The sequence below is a fragment of the Poromitra crassiceps genome (assembly GCF_964638095.1).
Source record: "Poromitra crassiceps genome assembly, chromosome: 4".
In the NCBI taxonomy this organism is placed as follows: Eukaryota; Metazoa; Chordata; class Actinopteri; order Beryciformes; family Melamphaidae; genus Poromitra; species Poromitra crassiceps.
The window spans coordinates 69,759,242-69,784,304 of record NC_139626.1 but is presented as its reverse complement, the minus strand read 5'-3'; the positions used below and the strand labels follow the sequence as shown (position 1 = coordinate 69,784,304).

General features: G+C 44.0%; 1 protein-coding gene across 1 annotated transcript in view; it reads right to left on the bottom strand.

Moving 5' to 3' along the window:
* Window positions 1-996: 996 nt before the first annotated feature.
* Window positions 997-25,063, bottom strand: part of LOC310774836 (creatine kinase M-type) — a gene marked incomplete at its 3' end in the record, with an annotated part of 48,182 nt that continues 24,115 nt past the window's right edge. Inside the window, exons 4-9 of the mRNA XM_083634980.1 lie at window positions 20,143-20,300; window positions 17,929-18,061; window positions 15,150-15,291; window positions 6,463-6,586; window positions 5,977-6,166; window positions 997-1,157 (exon numbers count right to left, since the gene is read on the bottom strand). Coding sequence (XP_083491106.1) covers window positions 997-1,157; window positions 5,977-6,166; window positions 6,463-6,586; window positions 15,150-15,291; window positions 17,929-18,061; window positions 20,143-20,300 — 908 coding nt within the window. The remainder of the gene's footprint in view (window positions 1,158-5,976; window positions 6,167-6,462; window positions 6,587-15,149; window positions 15,292-17,928; window positions 18,062-20,142; window positions 20,301-25,063) is intronic.

Here is a 25,063-nt window from a genome sequence, read left to right as displayed (position 1 = left end):
AGGGGTTAAGACATTAGCCCGCGTCTATTCTTGTACAAAACATCATTTTCTGCGAAGTATTAGTAAAGTTATAAGCGAAGATCGATTCACAAGGATCTGAAAGATGTCTCCGCCATTTTGTTTTTGAGGTACTTTTAGTATGAGAGTTGCGCCATCATGCGTCCATAATGACTCATTGTAAGGACTAGTCACCCTCCATACAGCAGATCAGGAGAAAGCTGTTTGGCTCGAGCGCAGCGCTGCCTTTTAGTAAGAGAGTTGCCATGGCAACCAATAACCCATGGCCATGGGTTATTGAACTCGGTTACTGGAATTATACAATGGCTGTGAACCAATCAGATTGCTTGATTTGAGAGAGCCGTTTTATAATGCATTATAGACAAGACATGACCTGCAAAGAAAGGGTTACCATGATTTTCTTAGACAAATATAAACGGTGATTTTGATGTCAATACCATCAAGCCAAAGAATCTAAAATATGAGATAGTTTTGATTTGTTCAACACCGTTTTGGTCGCTGCATAATTCCATTTGTGGTATTACATTTCTTGTCCGAAATTCAATAATGTTGTGATATTTTCTATGGTATCGAATATAGCCCCCCAACTTAAATCACATAATTGTGCTTACATCACAATTACGCAAACTTTTAAACTTATAAACCTATAATCTACCACTGATAGGATAGTAAATAATAATAATAATCACCATACAGTAGCTGTAGTGCAATTTATGTTTTAATTTTATTTCCAGTGAGGTTTCTTTTCCACAATCAGTCTGTTTTCCCTGGAAATAGCAACAATGAGCAGATTACACCAAATGGCCAATCTACAATAATAATAATTATTAATAGACTTTAAATTAGATGAAATGTAGAAGAAATAAAATAAAATACCCACATATAAATATAGCATATCACAGCATAAAATGTGATGGCCCAAGCCTATTGGACAGTCCATCCATCCTCGTCCTCCCTGCAGCCAATCGCGATGCAGATCTACTTCTGTGTAGGCACCAGGTGGTCGATGGAGGCATCAGCCTCCAACCTCATCTCCATGGCGACGAGCAGCTTGACACCGTCCACCACATGCTGAGCCAGCTCCACCTCGCTCAGGCCAAAGGTCACCGCGTTACTCACGCTGTACACCAGAGGGCAGCCTGGGAATAATAAAAGCCATGTGTGAACACAGAGATGGTGACTTGGACTGCTGAGTCGTACACACAGTGACTTGAGACTTGACTTGAGATTAGACTCTGACTCAAGATTTTGAACTTGTGAACAATCTTTATTTATGATGAAGATGATGATTATTGTTATTATTATTACTAGTGCAGTGCTCGTTCCCCCCATGCACCACCCGGTGGGCATCCCCCCCCCCCCCCACACAGCACTGTGTCAGGTCCCCCTAAGCACACTCCCCAAGTTTGAAGTCCGACAAACGGTTCGCGAGATACACGAAGGACAGACGTAGAGAGACACTACCAGCATTATAGTGTAGATATGAGGCTAGAATAACTTAATTTGAATAATATAGCCCTATAAGTATATCAAGGGGTTCCCCACATTTTTGAGTAGCGAGCCAGATAGAAAAGTATAGCTGGCTAAGGGATGAGCCTTGGACCCTTAAGGAGGGTCCGGGGGGATTCTCCCCCAAAAGAAAGTAGAAGAGAGTAAAATGCATCAATCTAGTGCACTTTTAGAGCAAACTTAAGAGGCTGTATCTATGAAGAATTACACACATCTCTTTACTGTGCTGTGGCTTTGCAATAATGAAAAAATAAGTGTCTCCCTACAGTATATATTCTACATACAGGTCACTGTGGTAGAATACTGCTTGTTTAAATACAATATTATGGCCCATCTATACCAACTATTCCAAGTTACTATACCTATCTTCTTTTAAGCACTTCCCCACATAACAGTCAAATTCCAGGTAGGAAAAATGTAATTCTAGGACTTTAAACACTTTAAGGACCTTGTATGAACCCTGTCTACTTTTAGATAAAGCTGAAGCTGACAATCACAGGAACAGTCAGGGCCGTTTCTGCCTACAGTATGTGCAAATGCACTGGGCCCCCAAACCGCATAAAGCATTTGCACTGAAAGGATTTCTAATATTTTAATATTTGTGAACTTTTATTTTCATATTTTTAACATAGTTGTTCATAGTGTGCTTCATTAATTCAAAGCTTTATTGATAATGAACTTCATGCCCGATGGTGAATGACGGTGAACGACGATAGGCTACTTCGTTAAATGAGACTACTATGAGACTACTCGGCCACTAAATCTTAGTCAGCCAATATTTCCCAGAGTGCTGCCTGCTGGTTTCCTGGCTGTGCTCTTGCAAGATGACAGGGTGGAACCTGTGTGCTATTCTAGATTCTGTGAAGAAGTTTCAACAACTGGTCGTGGTCGTATTGGCTTTATAGCACCTGGGCTCTTCAAGTCGCACCTACTAACTTGATCAGAGGGAAATCAATAATGTCTCATTTATGAAATTACACCAGTGATTCACTCTTCAGTATAAAACGCTATAGTAGCGTTCATTTCCCCCACTCCTCCTAACACACATTTTTAACCAAGCTGCGTTCAGCTCACCAAGTGCGATCGATCAAGTCTCCAAATGCGCATCACTCTTCAGTTATAAAAGGCTATATTAGCATTAATTTCCCCCAGTCCTGACCAGTGTTACAACTCAGTCAGTAATATAACTTATTACTTACAGGATTTCAGTAATATTATACCAGTTACTTTGTCAAGTAACTCAAGTTACAAATTGATTTTTTTTTTTTAATCAAAGCATATATTTAAATAAAGATACCATCATTTCCGAATCAAACATGTTTTATGCAAATAACCACTGTAGATGACAATAACAAAGGAAAATAATAACATTTAGAATTTTGGATTGTTTACACTGACTTCAAGGAGGTTGAAATTATTTTTCGGGATGTTTTCCGGGGCAGCGATGTCATTCTGCTGCTGCTGTTGTTTTGGTGAAAGTAATGCAAAAGTAGTGTAATAAGTAACAACTTACTCTATACAGACAGTAATATTGTAAAGTAACTTAATACTTTCAAATTAAAGTAACTAGTAATATGTAGTATATTACATTTTGAAGGGTTCCCTCCCATAACCAGCCCTCTGAGGGAAAGTGTCCCAGATCCAGAGAGAGCTCTGCAGCATGCAGTAACGTAGTGTATCAGCGTAAGAACTCTCAAGGGTCTGGTGTCGAGACTATGGTTGTGGTGGATACATTCTGGATAAAATCCTGTTATGGTGTACCGCTACGAAAGGATCAATGGAAAACACTGGACTCTGGAGACAACGCTGCTCTGTGTGTGTCTGCCATGGTCTTTGTGGGACAGGCAGAGGCAGCCGCAGAGCAGAGTCTGTGCTGCTGTGATGGTCGCTCCGCCCACTGCAACAGGGCGCGTTAGTTTTATGTTCAGGCGGGCAGAGTAGAATTGAACACCAATTTATTCATAATTATTCATAATGTCCAAACTGTACAAAAACAATGTTCTGCACTCCGTCAGGTCTGCTTTGACGCACTGGCCAATTTTGAAGTCCATCAGACCAACGGTTCTCGAGATACGCAATTAAAGGACAGAGAGACGAACAGAGAGACACGCTGCTCCAATTATAGTGTAGATTTATTGGTGCATTACCAAGGAAATGTCTCTACTAATAATGTGAACGTATCAATACTGACACTGTGTGCTAATAGATAAAGGAGTGAGGATAATACAGTAGACATGCATTGAATTCCTTCGTTTTAGTGTTAAGTGTTCTAAGCAGACCGGATGGCATCCAGCAGATAGAACGCTCATCCATAAGAGACTTGAGACTTGACTTGGACTGTATATAGCTCAAAGACTTGAGACTTGACTTGGGCTTGGAAAAAATGACTTCTGGTGTGAGCCCAGAGCAAGTGGCAACCTCCTGATGAATAATTAAGCAAACACAGAAGTGCCAAAAACTGCAGTTCCTCGAATGGCTGCAAAAGCCATTCGATTCATTCCCCATTCATCAAACGTGTTTATTTCTGCTGTAAAGTTGAGTATTTTAACATGGGATTTACTTCAATTTTGATCAAGTTTCTTTCTCCCCAATTGCACTTGGCCAATTGTCTCTGCTGTCCCGGTCGTTGCTCCACCCCCTCTGTCAATCTGGGGAGAGTTGTAGACTAGTACATGCTTCCTCCGATGTGAAGTCACCAGCCGCTTCACCGACAGGACGTAGCCCCTGGTAGGATCACGCTATTCCCCAAGCTCCTCTCCCCCCGTGAACAGGCGACCCGACCAACCAGAGGAGGTGCCAGCTAGCGCATAACCAGGACTCTTACCCCACCAGCTTCCCACCCGCAGACACAGCCGATTGTGCCTGTTGGAACGTCTGACCACGCCGGAAGTACCACTGCCGCAAATTGAACCAAGACGGAAAATGTCGACCTCCATGACGTTTCTCTTCGGTCTAAAGCACATAAAAAACGATGCTGTGATTCCATATCGCATATACATATGGAGAGAGCTACCGTGACGCATTGCTTTTTGGACTTGTGCTGTGAAGCCTCGAAGTTGACATTTTCACCGTCGCCATCTTGGTTATTTGGAGCCAGAAGTGACGTGAATTTGGACAATAGCCGCTATTGGTCCGAGATCGGTGAGCTGCACGATCACTGGACAGGTGACCTGTCAATCATGCTCAAAACATAGTCTGCTTTATCGTCTATTTTACTCTAAATGGGACCATAATTGACTAAATGAACATCAGGCTGTATTGAAGAAAACTTGAAACTAGCGACTGAGACCATAAACTCATTAGGAAAGTGTTCACATAAATCTACTTCTGTAGGGTCATTTTCCCATTCACTTCCATGTAACCAGACTTCTTTTTGCAGCCAGTTGAGTCACCCCCTGCAGGCCATTCAAAAGAATGCAGGTTTAAGTTACTTCTCCATTAGCTTCACAAACGGAGCTAGGAGCTAGCACACTGGTGGTTACCTGTTGAGTCCATGCGTAGCCTCAGCCTGTGCAGCACGTCGGGCAGCCGTGTGTGTTTGGTACCTGTTGAGTCCATGCGTAGCCTCAGTCTGTGCAGCACGTCGGGCAGCCGTGTGTGTTTGGTACCTGTTGAGTCCATGCGTAGCCTCACAGCCCGAACACACCATACGCCAATCCTACGCTGAAGCAACGCAGCGTGGAGGCAGTTTCATTTCAGCATCCTTGTTAACAGGGGAGACGATCACACCAGCCGCATCGCTTAGCCTCGCCACGCCACGCTGAAGTGACGCTGCACGCATGCTGCAGCGATAGTTTCAGCGTTTGGTCTATTTTTCAAGAGTGCAGCACGCTGGGGGCAGGGCAGTGCCAGGCAAAACAGAGCGAGGCGTGGACAAAACTGGTATGAATTGCGGTAACTGCCTGCCTTTCCGAAACCCTGCCACTCCGAACGTTAACTTCCATTATTCGGACTGGCGGTCCTTCACCTTTTTTCATAGGTCCCACCATTACGAAAATTCCTGCCTTCATTATTCGAAATGTCGGCCCTTCCTCTTTTTTCTAAAGGATCCGCCATTCCGAAGTTTGGATATTGTGGAATATGGCACAAAAGTGCAGACATTTCAGTCGCACACTGTGCATCTCAGCAGCGCAGCAGTAGCCTATTAGAACTGGGCTTTTACTGATGCTTTCTGAAGGCTATTTACTTGATTAGACTTCTATTTTCGTTAGGATATTATTATTTTTCGTGGCGGGATTTCTGAGTGGCAATATTTCTGAGTGCCGATATTTCTGAGTGGCGGAACGTCGGAGTGGCAGCACGTCGGAATGGCGGCATGTAACCATGAATTGCAAGGCTCCTGCTCGAAGCTTCCGTGAAGCGCTGCTGCAGTGTTGCTTCTAAGATGCCTATGGTGTGAACAAAGCGTCAAGCTATGCAGGACATCAGGAAGGCGTGTGTGTTTGGTACCTGTTGAGTCCATGCGTAGCCTCAGCCTGTGCAGCATGTCGGGCAGGCGTGGGTGTTTTGGGAGGTGTTGTAGTTTGAGGTGGATGCTGGCTCTCAGCCCCGTGCCCACATCGGCCGGAGAGCTGCTCACCCAGCCCAGCTGCTGCTTCCAGGCAAACGGGTGCCTCAGCTGCCTGTACTGAGCCTCCAGCTGTAGGGACAGTATACAGTACTGTATGTGTGTGTGTGTGTGTGTGTGTGTGTGTGTGTGTGTGTGTATATATATATATGTATATATATATATATATATATATATATATATATATATACAGTATATACACACACATACATACATACATACATACATACATACATACATACATACATAATGTACATACCAGTACATACATACATACACCGATGGATTCCCAGATTGGTATGAGATTGGTTAGACTCTGAGCGTAATGAATACAAGTATTTCCGTCCAGGACCTGACACGTCACTGACCTTCAGCAGGTTGACGCAGATGGTTTTGAAGGCCTCGGCGATGTTGCCGTCGTCTCGTGTGGACACCAGCTTCAGGTGGTCCTCCAGGTTGACCCAGACCACCAGGCTGCCATCTTTACTCACCCTGCAGCAAGGGATCATAGGACATCACACTGCTGACATGAGGAGCTCAAATGGTGAAGGAATGGAAGTGAATGTTCTACTGCTGATGTTAGTGGAGGATCTCATAGGCTTTTAGCTGCCGCTCTGCTGAGGTTTTTGTCGGGAGCAGCTGGTTGAAATATTAGATTTTACAACTGAGTCACTCTTCAACACCACTGACAGATGCTAAATGTGGCAAAGAGTATTGGAGGCAAGAGGCGAAGCTCTGCTGCTTTTTTGACAACAGCCCTGCCGCTATTTGACCTGGAAAAAAATGCCTCCTTGTGCCAATGGGACAACAGCACAGAAACATGACAGCCAATCAGATGTATTCTCCTTCAGACCAAAATGGTGGATTTGCTGTGTGCTGATGTGGCAATGGAACAACCTTTTGCCTTCCGTTCTTATCAATGTAGTTATTTGAAGGTGGATGCTGCTAACATTGGCTCAGGTAGAGCAACAGCATTTCAAAAAAGCTACTGCACCGCAAGGGTTCATGGGAGTCGGAAAAAAACCCAATCAGTTTGACCAGACCGATGAGGCTACATCCACACTAAACGTTTTTGTCTTAAAACGTATAGCTGTTGCTGCGTTTACGCCTAGCATCCACACTACTCTGGCGTTTTCCAATCCCTAAAACCTGAAGACGTAGCTGACCCCGTATTTAGGTCGTTTCAGACCAAAGGCGCGGGGGGCGCGCTCCATGCATCCCACCAAAAGTCAAAAATACACAACGTAGGGCAGAATAGAAACGGTAAGAATGAACATTTTACCGAGATTGTTATTTTTGTTCCAGTCACTGCCTTTTGGGGTTTCTAGTGCTACTTTTAAAATGCTAGACAAAATCATATCAAAATTCGTATGGCAAAATAAAAAACCTAGAATTAAATATAAGACACTTCTTTGCACAAAGGAGAAGGGAGGGTTGAATTTACCTACCGTAAATTCCGGACTATAAGCCGCGGCTTTTTCCCCGTTTTTTGGCCTTTTTTGCCCCCTGCGGCTTATATAACGGTGCGGCTTTTCTATGGATTTTTCCAGCAAACGGCCACTCGGGAACCTCCAAAATCTATGGATGTTGGTATGAGGCAGAACGAGAGCAAGACAGACATTATGAGAGCGAGACCCTGATTGGATGATGTTGCAAAAAATGTGCCTCGCGACCTGATTGGAGCACTGTGCCACTACTCTCTCTCAGCCACTACGGTAAAACACCCTCCCTCCCTCCTCCCTCGCTCCGGGGGGAAAAAGGCAGCGATTGAGCCTGTAAGACAGTCTGAATGAAATTGAATGTAACATTCCCAATTCTATGTATTACATTCTAAAAAACTAACAGCAACATTTTGGAAGGCTAAGCCACACAACTAGCTCGTTGTAATCTAACATCATGCTTCAAAAGATGGAGAACTGGCTGTGTTACGACGATGGCGGCGATTGAGCCTGAAAGCCATGTCTGAGACAGTAGCGAGACAGGAACAACAACAGCAGCAGCAGCAAAGGATCATGCACAAACCCGAGACGAAAGGGACTGTCCGTCAGGGCGCGGACGACTGTGTGTCAGCAACTCCCTCCCGACTACCAGGAGAAAATTACAAACTTCGGCAAATTCACACAAAGAAAGATCAAGGAATATTCCATCGGACCGGAGCAGATCATAAATATGGATGAAGTGCCTTTGACGTTCGACCTGCCTCTCACTAGGACTGTTAACAAGAAAGGTGAATCGTCCATCACGTTGAGAACCACAGGTCACGAGAGAACGAATTTCACTTGTGTTCTTGGCTGCACAGCAGCTCCCGCCGATGGTGATTTTTAAGCATCTCACAATGTGTGATTTTGTCTGGGGATTAGTGACCTGACTTTTGTTTTGTTGAAATGTTAATAAATGGGAGCTTCCCCAAACAGCCATCTCTTTCCCGACAATCCCCTCTGTGCACGAAGCCTTACATATGGTAATTAAACATCAAAACACCCGCGGCTTATAGACCGGTGCGGCTTATAGAAGAAAAAAATAGTCACCTTTGAAGGTGCGGCTTATAGACCGGTGCGCCTTATAGTCCGGAATTTACGGTAATTTAAAAAATATATTATTGGGCAGCACAACTTAGAGCTATAATTTTGTGGATAACTAATGAGACACATGCCTTATGGGTGGGAATTGAGCAAAATTCATGTGCGAATGAACTTTTGGATTCACATTCTTATCTGTCTCTTGACTCAGGGTTGGTAATGACTGGATCAAGGGAACAATGAAAATATGGTCAACCCACCGTACGAAAGAAGTGAAAGATGTCAATTTCCATTTGTAGGGCTACTAAAATAGCAACAAACCCAGATTTTTTACCAGCTAGTATGGACTCAGGGTTTAAACTAGAACGACCGCAACGCGGACTTATGCCTCCGCCATTAGTTCATTCTACAGTCCAAATCGCCATTTGAGGCAAATTGGAAGAAATTCCGTCAAGGCGCTCGTGAGATGTTGCGTTACAGAGCTTGAAAATTGGGTGTGTGAGGTCACAGTGACCTTGAACTTTGACCACCAAAATGTCCTCGAGTCCAAGTGGACATTTGAGGCAAATTCGAAGAAATTCCATCAAAACATTCCTGAGATATCACGTTAACAAGCTTGAAAATGGCATCCTTTGACCTTTGATAACCAAAATGGAATCAGTTCATCCTTGCGTCCAAGTCGATGTTTGAGCCAAATCAGAAGAAATTCTATCAAGCCGTTCTTGAGATATTGCATTAACGAACTTGGGAATGGCGTTCCCAGCGAGGCACGCTTATAGCGAAGCTGTTTGATTTATCAGGACGTGTGAGTATGCGAGTACTTTTGTGCACGAATATTCTAAAACATTAGTGAAGTGTCTGAATGTGGGCTTGATGGGTGATTAACTATTTCCAGGAAGGAGTTATCGGCCAGGCAGGCTTCACGGAGGGGGGTAGGCACGTGCCAGTGTTGCGCAGGTATTTTATTATTGTTTATATGTTGTTTGCATTTTCTTTCTAATCGATGTGTCCGGATGCTTGTCAAGATGTTTAAATGTGTCAGAGGGTTAATGGGCTGTGACTCTTCCTAGCGCCGTTGGTCGTAGCGGTGGGTCCCGGGGCTTTGCAGCTCGAGTCCAGAGTGAGACCTCTAATCTCCGTTAAGGGGTGAGCATTGCTGCTACTGCTCGGGAAGTGGGCAGTTTATTTATTCATTTGTATACATGGTGGATGTATTTTATGTGTGTGGTTAATATTGTTCCTGTTGTGTTGTTATTCTAGGATGATCATGTGGTCACTGCTGTAGCCTAGGATTATTCAGGAAAGACATTTGTGAACCTGTTGCACAAAGAGAAGATTATTTTTGTATATTCAACTTGCCTCTCTTGGAATAGAAACTGTCATTAACAGAAATTGTGAATAAAGATTATTTTTCTGTAAACTCTCCTAGTGTCTGGCTGCTTGCCTTTTAGAGGTCCAAGACCTGCTCAGCATTTCTCGTAAGGTCACAATGAGGTCATAGTGACCTTGAAGTTTGACCACCAAAATGTAATCAGTTCATTCTTGAGTCCAAGTCGATGTTTGAGACAAATTTGATGAAATTCCGTCAAGGCATTCCTGAGAGATCGCGTTAACAAGCTTGAAAATGGCATTCGAGAGGTCACAGTGACCTTGACCTTTGACCACCAAAATCTAATCAGTTCATGTTTGAGTCCAAGTCGATGTTTGAGACAAATTTGATGAAATTCCGTCAAGGCATTCCTGAGATATCGCGTTAACAAGCTTGAAAATGGCGTTCGAGAGGTCAGTGACCTTGACCTTTGACCACCAAAATCTAATCAGTTCATCCTTGAGTCCAAGTCGATGTTTGAGGCAAATTTGATTAAATTCCGCCAAGGCATTCCTGAGATATCGCGTTAACAAGCTTGAAAATGGCGTTCGAGAGGTCACAGTGACCTTGACCTTTGACCTTTGACCACCAAAATCTAATCAGTTCATTCTTGAGTCCAAGTCGATGTTTGAGGCAAATTTTATTAAATTCCGCCAAGGCATTCCTGAGATATCGCGTTAACAATCTTGAAAATGGTGTTTGAGAGGTCACAGTGACCTTGACCTTTGACCTTTGACCACCAAAATCTAATCAGATCATCCTTGAGTCCAAGTCGATGTTTGAGGCAAATTTTATGACATTCCGTCAAGGCATTCCTGAGATATCGCATTAACAAGCTTGAAAATGGTGTTAAAGAGGTCACAGTGACCTTGACCTTTGACCTTTGACCACCAACATCTAATCAGTTCATCCTTGAGTCCAAGTTGATGTCTGAGGCAAATTTGATGAAATTCTGCCAAGGCATTCCTGAGATATCACGTTAACAAGCTTGAAAATGGTGTTCGAGAGGTCACAGTGACCTTGACCTTTGACCTTTGACCACCAAAATCTAATCAGATCATCCTTGAGTCTAAGTGGATGTTTAAGGTAAATTTGATTAAGTTCCGTCAAGGCGTTCCTCAGATATCGCATTAACAAACCTCGTACGGACGGACGTACTTACAAGTTTCAAGTTTCAAGTTTCAATACTTTATTGCCATTCAACATCGTTGATAGGAATTTGGTTTAGTGAGCTCAATCACAGAACACAACAAAACATGAAGACATACAATTCCCCTCACATACGATGCACACATTCCGACAAAAGAAGAGATAAAAGTGACAAAATGCATAAAGTACAAAATACAATTTTACCAAAGTAAAACAACACTCCCACAGGGAGGTTACAGAACCACGACCAGCTGTGGTAAGTTAAGATAATATACGTTAAAATTAAGTGCTGTCACACAGAATATCTGTCTGTGTCAGACTTGAATAGAGCCTGCAGCACATTAAGAGTTGAGAGCACGGACAGCCTCGGGGTAGGTGCTGTTACAAAACCTAGCTGTTCTGCTTTTGATACTTCTCAACCTTTTAAAAGAAGGAAGAAAATTAAAAAGATAATTGGCAGGGTGAGAAGGGTCCCTGAGAATATTTTGTCCCTTTTTCTTGAGTCTGTTGGAGTAGATCTTAGTAAGGGACCACGGACGTACGTACGGACGGACAACCCGGATCCATAATGCCTCCGGCCTGGCTATCGCCGGCGGAGGCATAAAAATGGGCAAACAAGGGGTTGATATATAGGGGTCATCCCTATGTTCCCCGGGTCCTATGTTCCCCGGGTCCTATGTTCCCCGTTTTTGTGGGACCGGGGGACATAGAACCCTGCTATGTTCCCTGGGAGAGGTTAGGTTTTGGGTTAGGGTCTGGGGGAGGTTAGGTTTAGGCGTGGGGGGTGGGAGAGGTTAGGTTTTGGGTTAGGGTCTGGGGGAGGTTAGGTTCGGTCCCACAAAAACGGGGAACATAGGACCCGGGGAATATAGGACCCGGGGAACATAGGTACGCTCCCGATATATATTGCGCACAAGTGTTCACTGGCCAAACCATGAAATCATTTAAGTAACTTTCACAAGAATTTAATTTACCAGCCCATGACCTTTATAAATTCCTACAGCTAAGACATTATCTTAAACATAAACATGAAGAGTGGGAGAATATTTGTAGAACATCTTCCAATCTAGAGGAGCTGTTAATGTCATTTACAGAGGGAAAGACAAAAAGGGATTATATCTCAAATATATAAAGCAACATGAGTCTAATGACAACAATATGGATATCAAAGAAAAGTGGGAATTGGAAGCAAATATAATAATTACAGATGATCAATGGGAAGAAACATTCAAATCAGGACAAATTAACTAACAGCCCCACATGGAAGGAATTTGATTGGAAGGTGAAAATGAGATACTTTAACACTCCATCTATCACCTCAAAATACAGCAATACATTTGAATTCTGGAACGATGTCCAAAAACAGATTAAAAAGGTTCTAGGCATTGACTTTACTTTAGATCCAGCACTCGTTGTACTGGGCATACCTCCCGACAATGAGATGGATAAAGCCTTAATTTATTTACTGAGAGTTCTGCTTTTAATAGTGGAAAAAAATGATAACAGTCTCCTGGTTGAAGCCGCAGCCCCCCTGCATAACGCAATGGAGAGAAAGGGTAAAAAATTTCTTTATCATGGAGAAAATCACAGCGAAATTACAGTTGAATGTAGAAAGGTTCATTGTAAGATGGGTTCATTTAATACAAGCAATAGAGTACAGCAGGAATGAGTCCGGAAAACATGGATGCTAACATTTCCGGGTTCTTCACTGTTTCCGGATATGGGATTTTTGAATGGGTTTTTGGCGCGATGCTTCAAATAAGGTCTGTGGTTAACGCAAGCCAAACGCGAACCAGTTTTCAGCAGGATAATCTTCAGCACTTGGTGTCATTTCATAATCAATCAATTTAGGTGCGACTTTCAATCCAATAGTGGTCCCTCAACCACTATATCATTGCATACACTATATTTTATTGGTTGGCATGTGTTTTTCAGCATTCAAAATCTACAGAAAATGGAAACAGAAGTGCACAGAAGTTTCTGATTTGTTGTGGATAGGCCCATAGAGATAAATGTTTTTGTTTATTTGTTTGTTTGTTTGTTTGTTTGTTTTTGCCATGTGATTTATTCTCACAAAGTATTAACGTTTGGTCTGAAGAGACCTTTAGTTTGAAAACTCCGGGATTGCATTTCAGTCTGGACAGGTGGAAACAGACTTTTGAAAACGATGCCCATGTTCACTGATCTGGGTCTTATCAGTCAGTAACAGTTCAACCGTCTGCAGGCAAAGAAATCTCTGCTTTTTTTTTTATCATTGCTGTTCTTCCTCTGCAGTATTTTCTGCAACTGAACAACCAACTGCAATCTGCTTCCTGTTTACACTGCATGTGCCCTGTGTTGTGTACGTCAATGGTTACATAGTCTCGCTGGCCAGCCTCCTCTCCGAGGAGTCTGGCGTCGCAGGTCTCCCTAGTGTGATTGCGATGGGCGGCGTATTTGCCCTTGGAAAATAGTTTCAAACAATCCAACTTGCTGTTTTCAGCGTGTAGCAACGAGCAGTTAGCTTGCTAGCTAGTTAGCGTTGTTGTTGTCACTGAGGCGGCAGGGCACTATTTACAGCGACACACAGGGAGGAGGGAGCGGAAGGCGCTCTGATTGACATGGTCGGAGCCAATGACAGAGTTTGTAATAAGCCGGGAGCGGACATCCGGCTGCCACCAAAACAGTCGCTCAAATGGGAGAGCAGAGTAGAGCAGGGGAGGGTTTATCCCAGTTAAGGAGACCTGCGGCGCCAGACTCCTCGGACCCGAAGGGAGAGGAGGCTGGCCAGTGAGACTAATGGTTACGTGATATGCATTTTTGATTACATTTGCGTGGGGGCGGCACAGGAGTCCTCATTTCCAAAGATTGGAAATGTACTAAACTTACTCCGCTAAGCAACATCTAATGGTAAATGGTAAATGGCCTGCATTTATATAGCGCTTTTATCCAAAGCGCTTTACAATCAGTAGGTACATTCACCCATTCATACACCGATGGCGGCAGGGTGCTGGCACACCATCAGGAGCAATTTGGGGATCAGTATCTTGCCTAAGGACACTTCGGCATGCAGACTGGAATCGAACCACCGACCTCTTTTATCCAAAGCGATTGGTGGACGACCAGCTCTACCTCCTGAGCTACAACCGCCCCCCTCAAAGGAGGAGCCACATCTCCTCCTTTGAATACCATGCAATCATGGTTTCATTTGCCATTAAGCTGTGTGGTTGTCATATAGCCTACCGCCCACCAGGGTGTCAGCTGGGGAACTTTGTAATTGAAATAGACAAGCTACTCTCAGCCATTCCAGATGATGACACAGCACTGATTGTCATGTGAGACATGAGTAACCGTACTGACAAAGCCCAAGCAACTGACTTCCTGTCTCTTCTGTCCTCTTTTGACCTCAAACAGTTCCCCACCCCTCCCACACATAAAGCAGGCAACACTCTTGATCTAATTATTTTTATTTTATTTTATTTTATTTTATTTTTATCATTTTTTTGGGCATTTTTGCCTTTATTTAGATAGGACAGCAGGCAGACAGGAAAGGTGGGGAGAGAGAGAGGGGATGACATGCGGCAAAGGACCTCGGGTTGGATTCGAACCTGCATCGGCCGCGCGAAGGACACAGCCTCCGTGGTACGCAAGAGATTGATGAAAAAGGGATAATAGATGTGCATGAATGTTAATTGTATGAATGCTGATGAGGGGCATGAGTGATGAAAAATAAATCCTCTGCACTCTGTTCACTGCCTGGTGGCACCGAGGTCCAGTCTGACTCAAGGCACTTACTTGTCTAGATCATTGCTTTTGTTGTATAAAGCTCAGATGTACGTTGCTTTGGATAAAAGCGTCTGCTAAGTTAAATTGTAACATTATAAATGATAATTGTAACATTTTCAGGAGTGTTAGTCTGGACGAAGATTATTTATGAAAAGCTCGTGTGGACGGAGATTGTTAACGACATTTTAAAATGAAAACAAACGTGTGTGGATGAGCACTTCTACCAATTTCTAACCAGTTGACCCAGACTAACCAGACAGCCCTGGCATCCGGCCAGTCTCGGCCCACGCCGGTCCGGAGCTGGGCGGGGGAAGGGGGCAGCGGCATCATCTCCTGGGTCAGCTGATCCATGGGCAACAGGCAGCCTGGAAGCTCCTCCCCCAGCTGCTGCAGAGCTGAGCACAGCACAGGCACATTACTGCTTTACTGCACCTGCCACTGCTTTACTGCAGCTGCCACAGCTTTACTGCAACTGCTGGCTACTGGTTTACTGCAACTGGTTACTTTTTACCATGCCATGACAGAAATGTCTGGTGTTGTTTGATATAAAAAGGGCGGGAACCACTGATTTAAATGTTTTAGAGGCCTTTCCTCCCTGACAAGACAAGTCTGGGGAAGCAGTTTTTCTTTTTATTTCTTTTACTAATTAGATGATCCTGCAGGCCACATAAAACCACGTAAGAGCCAGACGTAAAACCACGTAAGAGCCAGACCTAAAACCATGTAAGAGCCAGACCTAAAACCATGTAAGAGCCAGACCTAAAACCACGTAAGAGCCAGACCTAAAACCATGTAAGAGCCAGACCTAAAACCATGTAAGAGCCAGACCTAAAACCACATAAGAGCCAGACCAAAATGCATGTAAGAGCCAGACCTAAAACCATGTAAGAGCCAGACCTAAAACCATGTAAGAGCCAGACCTAAAACCATGTAAGAGCCAGACCTAAAACCACGTAAGAGTCAGACATAAAACCATGTAAGAGTCAGACCTAAAACCACATAAGAGCCAGACCTAAAACCATGTAAGAGCCAGACCTAAAACCATGTAAGAGCCAGCCAGACCTAAAACCATGTAAGAGTCAGACCTAAAACCATGTAAGAGCCAGACATAAAACCATGTAAGAGCCAGACCTAAAACCACATAAGAGCCAGACCTAAAACCACATAAGAGCCAGACCTAAAACCATGTAAGAGTCAGACCTAAAACCACATAAGAGCCAGACCTAAAACCACATAAGAGTCAGACCTAAAACCATGTAAGAGTCAGACCTAAAACCATGTAAGAGTCAGACCTAAAACCATGTAAGAGCCAGACCTAAAACCACATAAGAGCCAGACCTAAAACCACATAAGAGCCAGACCTAAAACCATGTAAGAGTCAGACCTAAGACCATGTAAGAGCCAGACCTAAAACCATGTAAGAGTCAGACCTAAAACCACATAAGAGCCAGACCTAAAACCATGTAAGAGTCAGACCTAAAACCATGTAAGAGTCAGACCTAAAACCATGTAAGAGCCAGACCTAAAACCACATAAGAGCCAGACCTAAAACCACATAAGAGCCAGACCTAAAACCATGTAAGAGTCAGACCTAAGACCATGTAAGAGCCAGACCTAAAACCATGTAAGAGTCAGACCTAAAACCATGTAAGAGCCAGACCTAAAACCACATAAGAGCCAGACCTAAAACCACGTAAGAGCCAGACCTAAAACCACGTAAGAGTCAGACCTAAAACCATGTAAGAGCCAGACCTAAAACCATGTAAGAGCCAGACCTAAAACCATGTAACAGCCAGACCTAAAACCATGTAAGAGCCAGACCTAAAACCATGTAAGAGCCAGACCTAAAACCATGTAAGAGTCAGACCTAAAACCACATAAGAGCCAGACCTAAAACCATGTAAGAGTCAGACCTAAAACCATGTAAGAGTCAGACCTAAAACCATGTAAGAGCCAGACCTAAAACCACATAAGAGCCAGACCTAAAACCACATAAGAGCCAGACCTAAAACCATGTAAGAGTCAGACCTAAGACCATGTAAGAGCCAGACCTAAAACCATGTAAGAGTCAGACCTAAAACCATGTAAGAGCCAGACCTAAAACCACATAAGAGCCAGACCTAAAACCACGTAAGAGCCAGACCTAAAACCACGTAAGAGTCAGACCTAAAACCATGTAAGAGCCAGACCTAAAACCATGTAAGAGCCAGACCTAAAACCATGTAACAGCCAGACCTAAAACCATGTAAGAGCCAGACCTAAAACCATGTAAGAGCCAGACCTAAAACCACATAAGAGCCAGACCTAAAACCATGTAAGAGCCGACCTAAAACCATGTAAGAGCCAGACCTAAAACCATGTAAGAGCCAGACCTAAAACCATGTAAGAGCCTGACCTAAAACCACATAAGAGCCAGACCTAAAACCACGTAAGAGCCAGACCTAAAACCATGTAAGAGCCAGACCTAAAACCATGTAAGAGCCAGGCCTAAAACCATGTAAGAGCCAGACCTAAAACCACGTAAGAGCCAGACCTAAAACCATGTAAGAGTCAGACCTAAAACCATGTAAGAGCCAGACCTAAAACCACATAAGAGTCAGACCTAAAACCACATAAGATCCAGACCTAAAACCACATAAGAGCCAGACCTAAAACCATGTAAGAGCCAGACCTAAAACCACATAAGAGCCAGATCTAAAACCATATAAGAGCCAGACCTAAAACCACATAAGAGCCAGATCTAAAACCATATAAGAGCCAGACCTAAAACCACACAACAGCCTGGGCCCGGACAATGTGGTATTGGTTGCCCGGGGGCCTTGGGATGTCACTTTCGTGACTCAAAAGGTGACTGACAGACACCGTCCGCCCGCCCACCTGGCCACCTAGGCAATTTCATGATAGGTTTGTTGGGCAGATCAAACTGAAATATGTTATATTGACACAAAACACTGGCTGTCAGATACTTTACTTTTACATTACATGTACATTACAGAAATATAATGAGCAGTGTGAGTGAAACGCTGCAGTACCTGTGGTGGCCAGAGAGAGGAGCTGCCTGCGCTCTCCTCGGCTGCAGTGTGTCGGGAAGCAGAAGTCTTCAACGCCTCGAACAAGACTCACCTCACAGCTTACAGCATATGCCCTGTCCAGGTCATCACCTCCCTGCACACACGCACGTACACACACACACACACACACACACACACACACACACACACACACACACACACACACAGACACACACAGACACAGACACAGACACACACACACACACACACACACACACACACACACACACACACACACACACACACACACACAGTGTGTATAGGTCAAATTTCTGCTATCAGCAGTACTAGCAGCAGTAGTGCATTTATATTGCGCCTTTCTAAATTCTCAAAATGTTTCACATATGGGGCGACTCAACTCATCTACCACCGATATGTAGCACCCACCTGGGTGCTGCACGGCAGCCCACACATCAGCTATCACGGTGGAGAGTTGAGGACTGAAAGAGCCAATTAAGTAACGAGGGATGATTAGGTGGCCATGATGTAAGCCTTGAGGTTATCTGGAACCAGAAATGACGTGAAGCAATATCAGGCCACAGCGCGGCCTGCTATTGCTCAGCAAAAAAAGTGGAAACCTGGTTGACTTGTCACCATTGGTTATAACTGAACATGTTGGACTAGCATATATCAGCTTTACCCAGGATATGAATGAATCGCCAAACCCAAATCTGTGCAGCAATTCGAACATTCACTCGACCGCTGTGCGGGCTCACTTGCTCCCTCGCCTGGCCTGCAGCTTGCTCACTTGCTCTTATGACATCACTGATGACCACTGCGCATTGCGGCCACGCCTGCTCTATGAAATCACTGATGACATCATCACGGATGACATCACTGAAGACAGACAATAGGGCAATCACCTAATTAAAAAATCTGACACATCCCCCCCTCTCCCTCCCTCATCCACTCTCCTGCTCTCTCCTCTTCCCCCCTTCCCCCACTACTCTAAAGCATAGTACACATTCTACTCCAAAGCATGGCACCCATTCTATCCCCTCCAATATTCCGCCACTATTTAAAGCATGGCACCCATTCTTCCCTAAAGCGAGGCACCCATAAGCTCTATATGTGAACATGTGTTTATTTGGCAAAGGGACTCACTACTAAAGGCTTGCAGCCAATTAAATTAGGCATAGTTTGGTTGCTAAGAAATCAACATATGTCCGTTTGCAAGATGTGTGTCTATATTTCTCTATCATATAATTGTTCGATGTGTTATTATTACTACTGTAATTTGTTAATGTTGTGTCAGCTAGCCCTCCTCTCCCTGTTCTCTCCATATAGTCTCCCATACTCCCCTATACTCCCATACTCTTCCATACGCTCTCTCCTCTCCCACATTTCCCATTCTCTCCCCACCTCCTCCCTCCCCCTGCTCTCTTCTCCCCCACACACACCCCCGCCCCCCCCCTTTCCCGTCTCCTGCTCTCTCCTCTTGCTCCTTCCCCACCTCCTATACCCTCCAACATTTCCCATTCCCTCCCCACCCCATCACTCTCTCACATTCCCCCTGCTCTCCTCCCTTCTCCTGCTCTCTCCTCTGCTCTATCCTTCATTTCTATATTTTCTATATTTCTCTATCAATTGTTCAAATGTTATCTTTATTCTGTATATTCTTGCTACTGTTGTGTCAGCTAGAATTAGCTAGATATATCTTCTGTGAAGCCCTCTGAGACATGCTTGTAAATTAGGGCTATATAAATAAACTTGACTTGACTTGACTTGACTCTGTCAGGTCACCTGCACAGCCCAGGGGCGGAAGCCATCGTCTCTGTTTGGTTCCTCCCCGATTCGATGACATCATTGATGACATCATCACTGAACTATAGCCTCAGCCTTAGGGCAATTCATCTGCCCTAATTACAAAATCCGGCTCCGTCAGGCGGGAGGGGAACTCGTTGGAATAGCGTGATCCTCCCACGTGCTATGTCCTACCGGTGAAGCTTCCCCTGTCAGGTGAAAAGAAGCGGCTGGCTACTGCCCATGTCTCGGAGGAAGCATGGAGCTCTCCTCAGATCGGCAGAGGGTGGAGCAGCAACCAGGGTAAATAAATTAAAATGAGCACTACTGGGGGATAAAAATGGGATAAAAAATCAGGAAAAAAAAGAAGAACAAATAAGTTTGTCGTAGTTGAATTCGCTGGCGGGCGTCTGGCTGGTGACCTTGACTGACCTTTAAGTTGTCGTAGTTGAAGTCGCTGGCTGGCGTCTGGCTGGTGACCTTCTGTTTGTGGAACGCCTCGATGACCCGGTCGAAGAAGTCACAGAACAGGACGTAGGACTGGGCGTCGCCCGCAATGCACCCCACTGAGACAGGACCTGAAAAATCACCTTGTGTGCACACAAACGCGCACACACGTGCACATGCACACACACACACACACACAGCCACTTATCGTTAACAACATTGAACAAACGTGTAATGATACACATGTGAGATTACCCAGGACGATCATAGAATGTTCTCTATGCAGAGACAATGTTGTCATCACTGTCCCCCTACACTACAGTATGGGTCATCTGCGATCGTTTGTTTTTAAGTGACTGCAATGTTGACTTTGTGGCGCTAGGGGGCAGCATTGTCAGTGAATGGGACTGACCCAAAGGGAGGGTGGCAGGCGGTGTATATACAACTTTAATTTGTTGTATTTTGTATATATTTAAATTTGTGTTTTTCTTGTCAAAATGTGTACTCCCCTATCTATATCTATGTTTACCATGTATAGTGACATGGACCTGGTATATCCCACTCCTCCCCTCCTACCAAACCTCATTGGACCTGACCAGAGTGATTGACGCCGCACCTTTACCCGCCCATTGGATGCGGTGAACCACGCGGCAAAAAACAGAAAGAAGAAGAGAATATGGCGTTTTCTGACAGAGGATCGAGAAATAGAAAAGACACCTTTGTGCATGAAAATTTAAGTGTCCTTGCAGAGTTTGTCAGCAAATGACACAAAAGCTAAATTCACATTTGTATTGCAGTCTACAAAACACAGAAAGTTGCGAGGAAACTTGTAGCTCTGAGTTAGACGAGCTGTTGCTCCCAGACTTTCTTTTTTAATATTTTTCTCCAGATTTTTTTATCTCATTTTTATCCCCCATTAGTGCTAATTTTTATTTATGTAACCCAGTTGAAAAAGTGTTTTGGGTTAATAAGCTATTATTTTGGGTAAAGTTGTACGTTTGAAATAATCTATTCATGTTGCCAAAATAACAGTTGTATTATATTGCACTATGTCGAAATGGTTAAAACATTCATTGTTATCAAAATATGTATGACATATGTTAAAAGTTTGTTTACTTACCTATGAAGAAGAATGGCCAATCCGGAGCAAGGTTGAGGGTTCAGTGGAACGGAAGGAGGAAGTGGTCGGGAGAGAGGAAGAAGGGAGAACAACGTGAGATGATGGTGAATTAGCTTACTAGTAGCCAGATATAAAGAAACATTTAGAAAACGTAACCCACGGTTTTCCTCATAGTCTTATAGTTTACCAGTTTAGCGACCTGCTACTCGGGAGTGTAAACTGTGAGTGAGTCTGGCGGATATCTAGTTAACTTCGGCTAGAAGTTACTGAGAAGTTATTCCCCAGTAAATTAGCAAGCTAGTTGGCTAAACTAGCTCAAGCCGGCTATCAGCGTGGAGCGCTCTGTTAACACAGCAGACATACGCCGACGCTACGCCTGCATACAGAGGATCAACACGGACAGTCGGACACACCAGATAGCGATTGAGCCACCTGTGGAAGCTCAATTTCCTCTGGCAACGTTGGAGTTCGTGCTGACCAAGCAGCTACCAGAAGCAAGCCATCTCATCTCGTTCTGTAAGCCAAGAAGCAAGCCTTTCCTCTCGCCTGTATCGTAGGCAGCTGCGAACCGTTCGCGCAAATCTTGGAACTGTGCCAAACTCCCGGACGCTCGTTGAAACCTGGAACTGTGCCAATTCGCGGGACTGAGTGAGTAACGGAGGTTACGAGCGTAACCCTAGTTCTAGGAATATTTTCCCTTTAGCTCTAAAGAGTGAAGAGGATGTTTTTCTTTGGATAATCTACCCAAACAGGCCTGCAACGTTTTGTTTGGTTGAACTCATTTTATTTGGGGTTTATAGTGCCGGCTTAGCATTGCACAGAGTGCATCTAGGTGTGTATGTGGGCCCACAAATAGTAATATTTGAGAACTGTAGTAACATTTTGATTTGGTAAACTGTTTTTCACTTGAATCTATTATTTGGAAGTTATATGGCATTTATGTCAATACAAAAAGAAATGTGGAAACTTACCTGAAACTTACCTGTTTACCTGAAAAGAAGAGAAACTCGAATTGTTTGTTTATTTGAATATCTATTTTGTTTATATTTCTATCCAACAAATCACTCACTAAATAATTGATTACTATTTTTATAAACCTGAGTTGTGTGATTTACTGAGTTTATGTTTCTACTTACCTGCTAAGAGGGAAAGTTTTCTATTAGAGAAAACTGACATATTGATACATTTATCCCTCGTTAAAAGTGAAGATAAAACCAATTCCATTCCAGGAGGATACAATATTTGGTTTAAAACTGATTGTGTGTGTTACTTAAAATAAGTCCAAGATAATTAAAACTGAATTGATTCAGGGTTAATATAAATAGATATATACATTATATACAAAGAACTCAAGGGCCCTGCCCTCTCTACTATGACTACGGGGTAGGAGCGCTACATAAAATGGAGGCACCGCTGGGATAGTCTTGGATTACTAATTGTCATAAATTAAATAAGAATCTAACACACAAACAGTATTAAAATGGACCGGGCTGAACTAGCGTCAGAGCTGAAGAGCTGGTGCCGTGGCGAGGGTTTGGATGAGGCTCATGTGCTGATGATCATCGTCCCTGAAGAGGTGGAGAACACCAAAATTGAAGAAACCCTTCAAACAATAAAATGCTTGGGAAGAGTGCGTGTGCGGGGAAGGAATTTCAGTGCAAGACTAAACCGTCGGATGGTCTTGTGTGAATGCAAAGAGACAATTAAGGAAGAGAGTGTTCCTCCTGATGCCTTGTCTACTGATGGTCGAGAGGCGTGGCCTATCATCACTGTAGGAGAAGCACCGGCAGCTGCTGAAGATTTCAACAATAAATTAAAAGGGCTGCTGGAGGCTGAAGGAAAAACTATGGAGGACCTTAAATCATTATTCCCCAGTGCACACCTGCCCACTAGCTCCACTGAGTCCATCCTACGTGCTGTCGGTGATTTGTTGGACAAGACAACAAAACCTTCATCAGATGGTGGGAGTCATTGTCGACTACGCACATTCTCAGGAGCCCTGCCGACTCCAGCAGGTGAGGAACCATTTGACCATTGGCTTGAACAAGCATGGCTTATGGTGGAGGAGACCGACTGCTCGGACAGAGAGAAAAGACGAAGATTGATGGGAAGCTTGAAAGGGCCAGCGCTGGAAATAGTAAAAGCAGTGCGTGACATCAACCCTGACACCAGCCCTGATGAGTGCTTGAAAGCCCTTGAAAGTGCTTTTGGGAGTGCAGAGTCAGGGGATGATCTCTATTTCGCTTTCCGTCTGATGCAACAGCAACCCGGAGAGTTTGAGTTTTTTGAGTTTGAGTTTAACTTTATTGTCCCATAGGGAAATTTGTCTTAGGCATTTGTACAGCAGCAATAGGGCGATGACAAACGTAACAGACAGTACAGTACATCTGAAGACAAACAGCGTGTAAACAAGAGGACAACATAGTACATGATGCAGCCTGGGCTACGAGTTAACAACTCTACCTAACCACGTATTGCACTTCAGTATTCAAATATTGCACTTCAAGTATTGCACAATTCCAAAACCGCATATCAAACCAAAACCATCATAAAACCATGGTTACTTAAAACTAAAAACATTAAAACCACAGTAAAGGGTAAAAGAAAATAAAAAGATAAAATGATAAGAGAAATAAAATGAAATAAAATGAATATAAAACTAACTAAGGCAAGATAAATATCACATGACCAGACAGGCTGCAGGGACAGCCGAGCTCAGAGTGAGCTACCATGTATGCCACACCAATACCATCAGAGATTTCTCGGATCATCCGGCTCTTTAAGGAGGGTTCCAGAATCACCGAGCTCTGTCCTCTCACGACCAGGAAACGTTAATCCAGAGGTTTCCTGGGTCGTCAGGCTCTTAATGGAGGGTTCCTGGGTAGCCGGGCTCTGACCTCACAGAGGACAGAGCTCTACCCCCTAGTGGGAGGACAGGCAGTTTATTTAATAAGGCTATAGATGTTGGGAGGAAGGAGCGCTTGTAGCGGTTACTCTTAATGCTACAGGCTCTGAAGCGCCTTCCGGAAGGTAGTAGCTCATAGTCAAGATATAGAATGTGGGTGGGGTCGTCCAAAATTTTAAGAGCCAGATTCACTGCTTTCTTATCGTAAATGGTCTGGAGGAGGGGGAAGTCCCTCTGCCCTATGATCTTCATAGCAGTTTTTATCATTTTGTTGATTTTAGACTTGTACTGGATAGAGAGGGTGCCGAACCATGCCTCCATGCCATACCTTATTAGGCTACCCAACACTCCATTGTAGAAAGTTAGCATGATCTTGGAACTTACTCCAAACAGTCTCAGCCTTCGGAGAAAGTGGAGTCTTTGTGCTAATTTGCCACACAAATAATCAACGTGTATATTCCATTTGAACAAGTTGTCGAGAGAAGCTATCTGATTTCCTCAGACGTCTACAACGGTCTCTGGCTAAGGTGTTACAGAGAGGTGGCCTTCCTGCGAGCTGCATGGATAAAGCCCGACTGGAACAACTGCTGAGGGGTGCTATTGCCTCAGACTTGATGCTGATCCAGCTGCGCTTGCGAGAAAGGAAGACAGCGCCATCAAACTTTCTGCAGCTCTTGAGTGAAATTCGTGCTGAAGAGGAATATGAAGCATCTAGGAAGAAGCTCAATACCTCAGTACACCAAGTACAGGCAAAACAGGAAGTGGACGTGAAGCAAGCTGAGATCCAGAACTTAAAAGCTGAAATAAAAGAGCTAAAGTCAATGGTTGCAGCAGTAGTGACCAAACCAACCCATTTCAAGGAAGATTACAGTGAAGCTGCA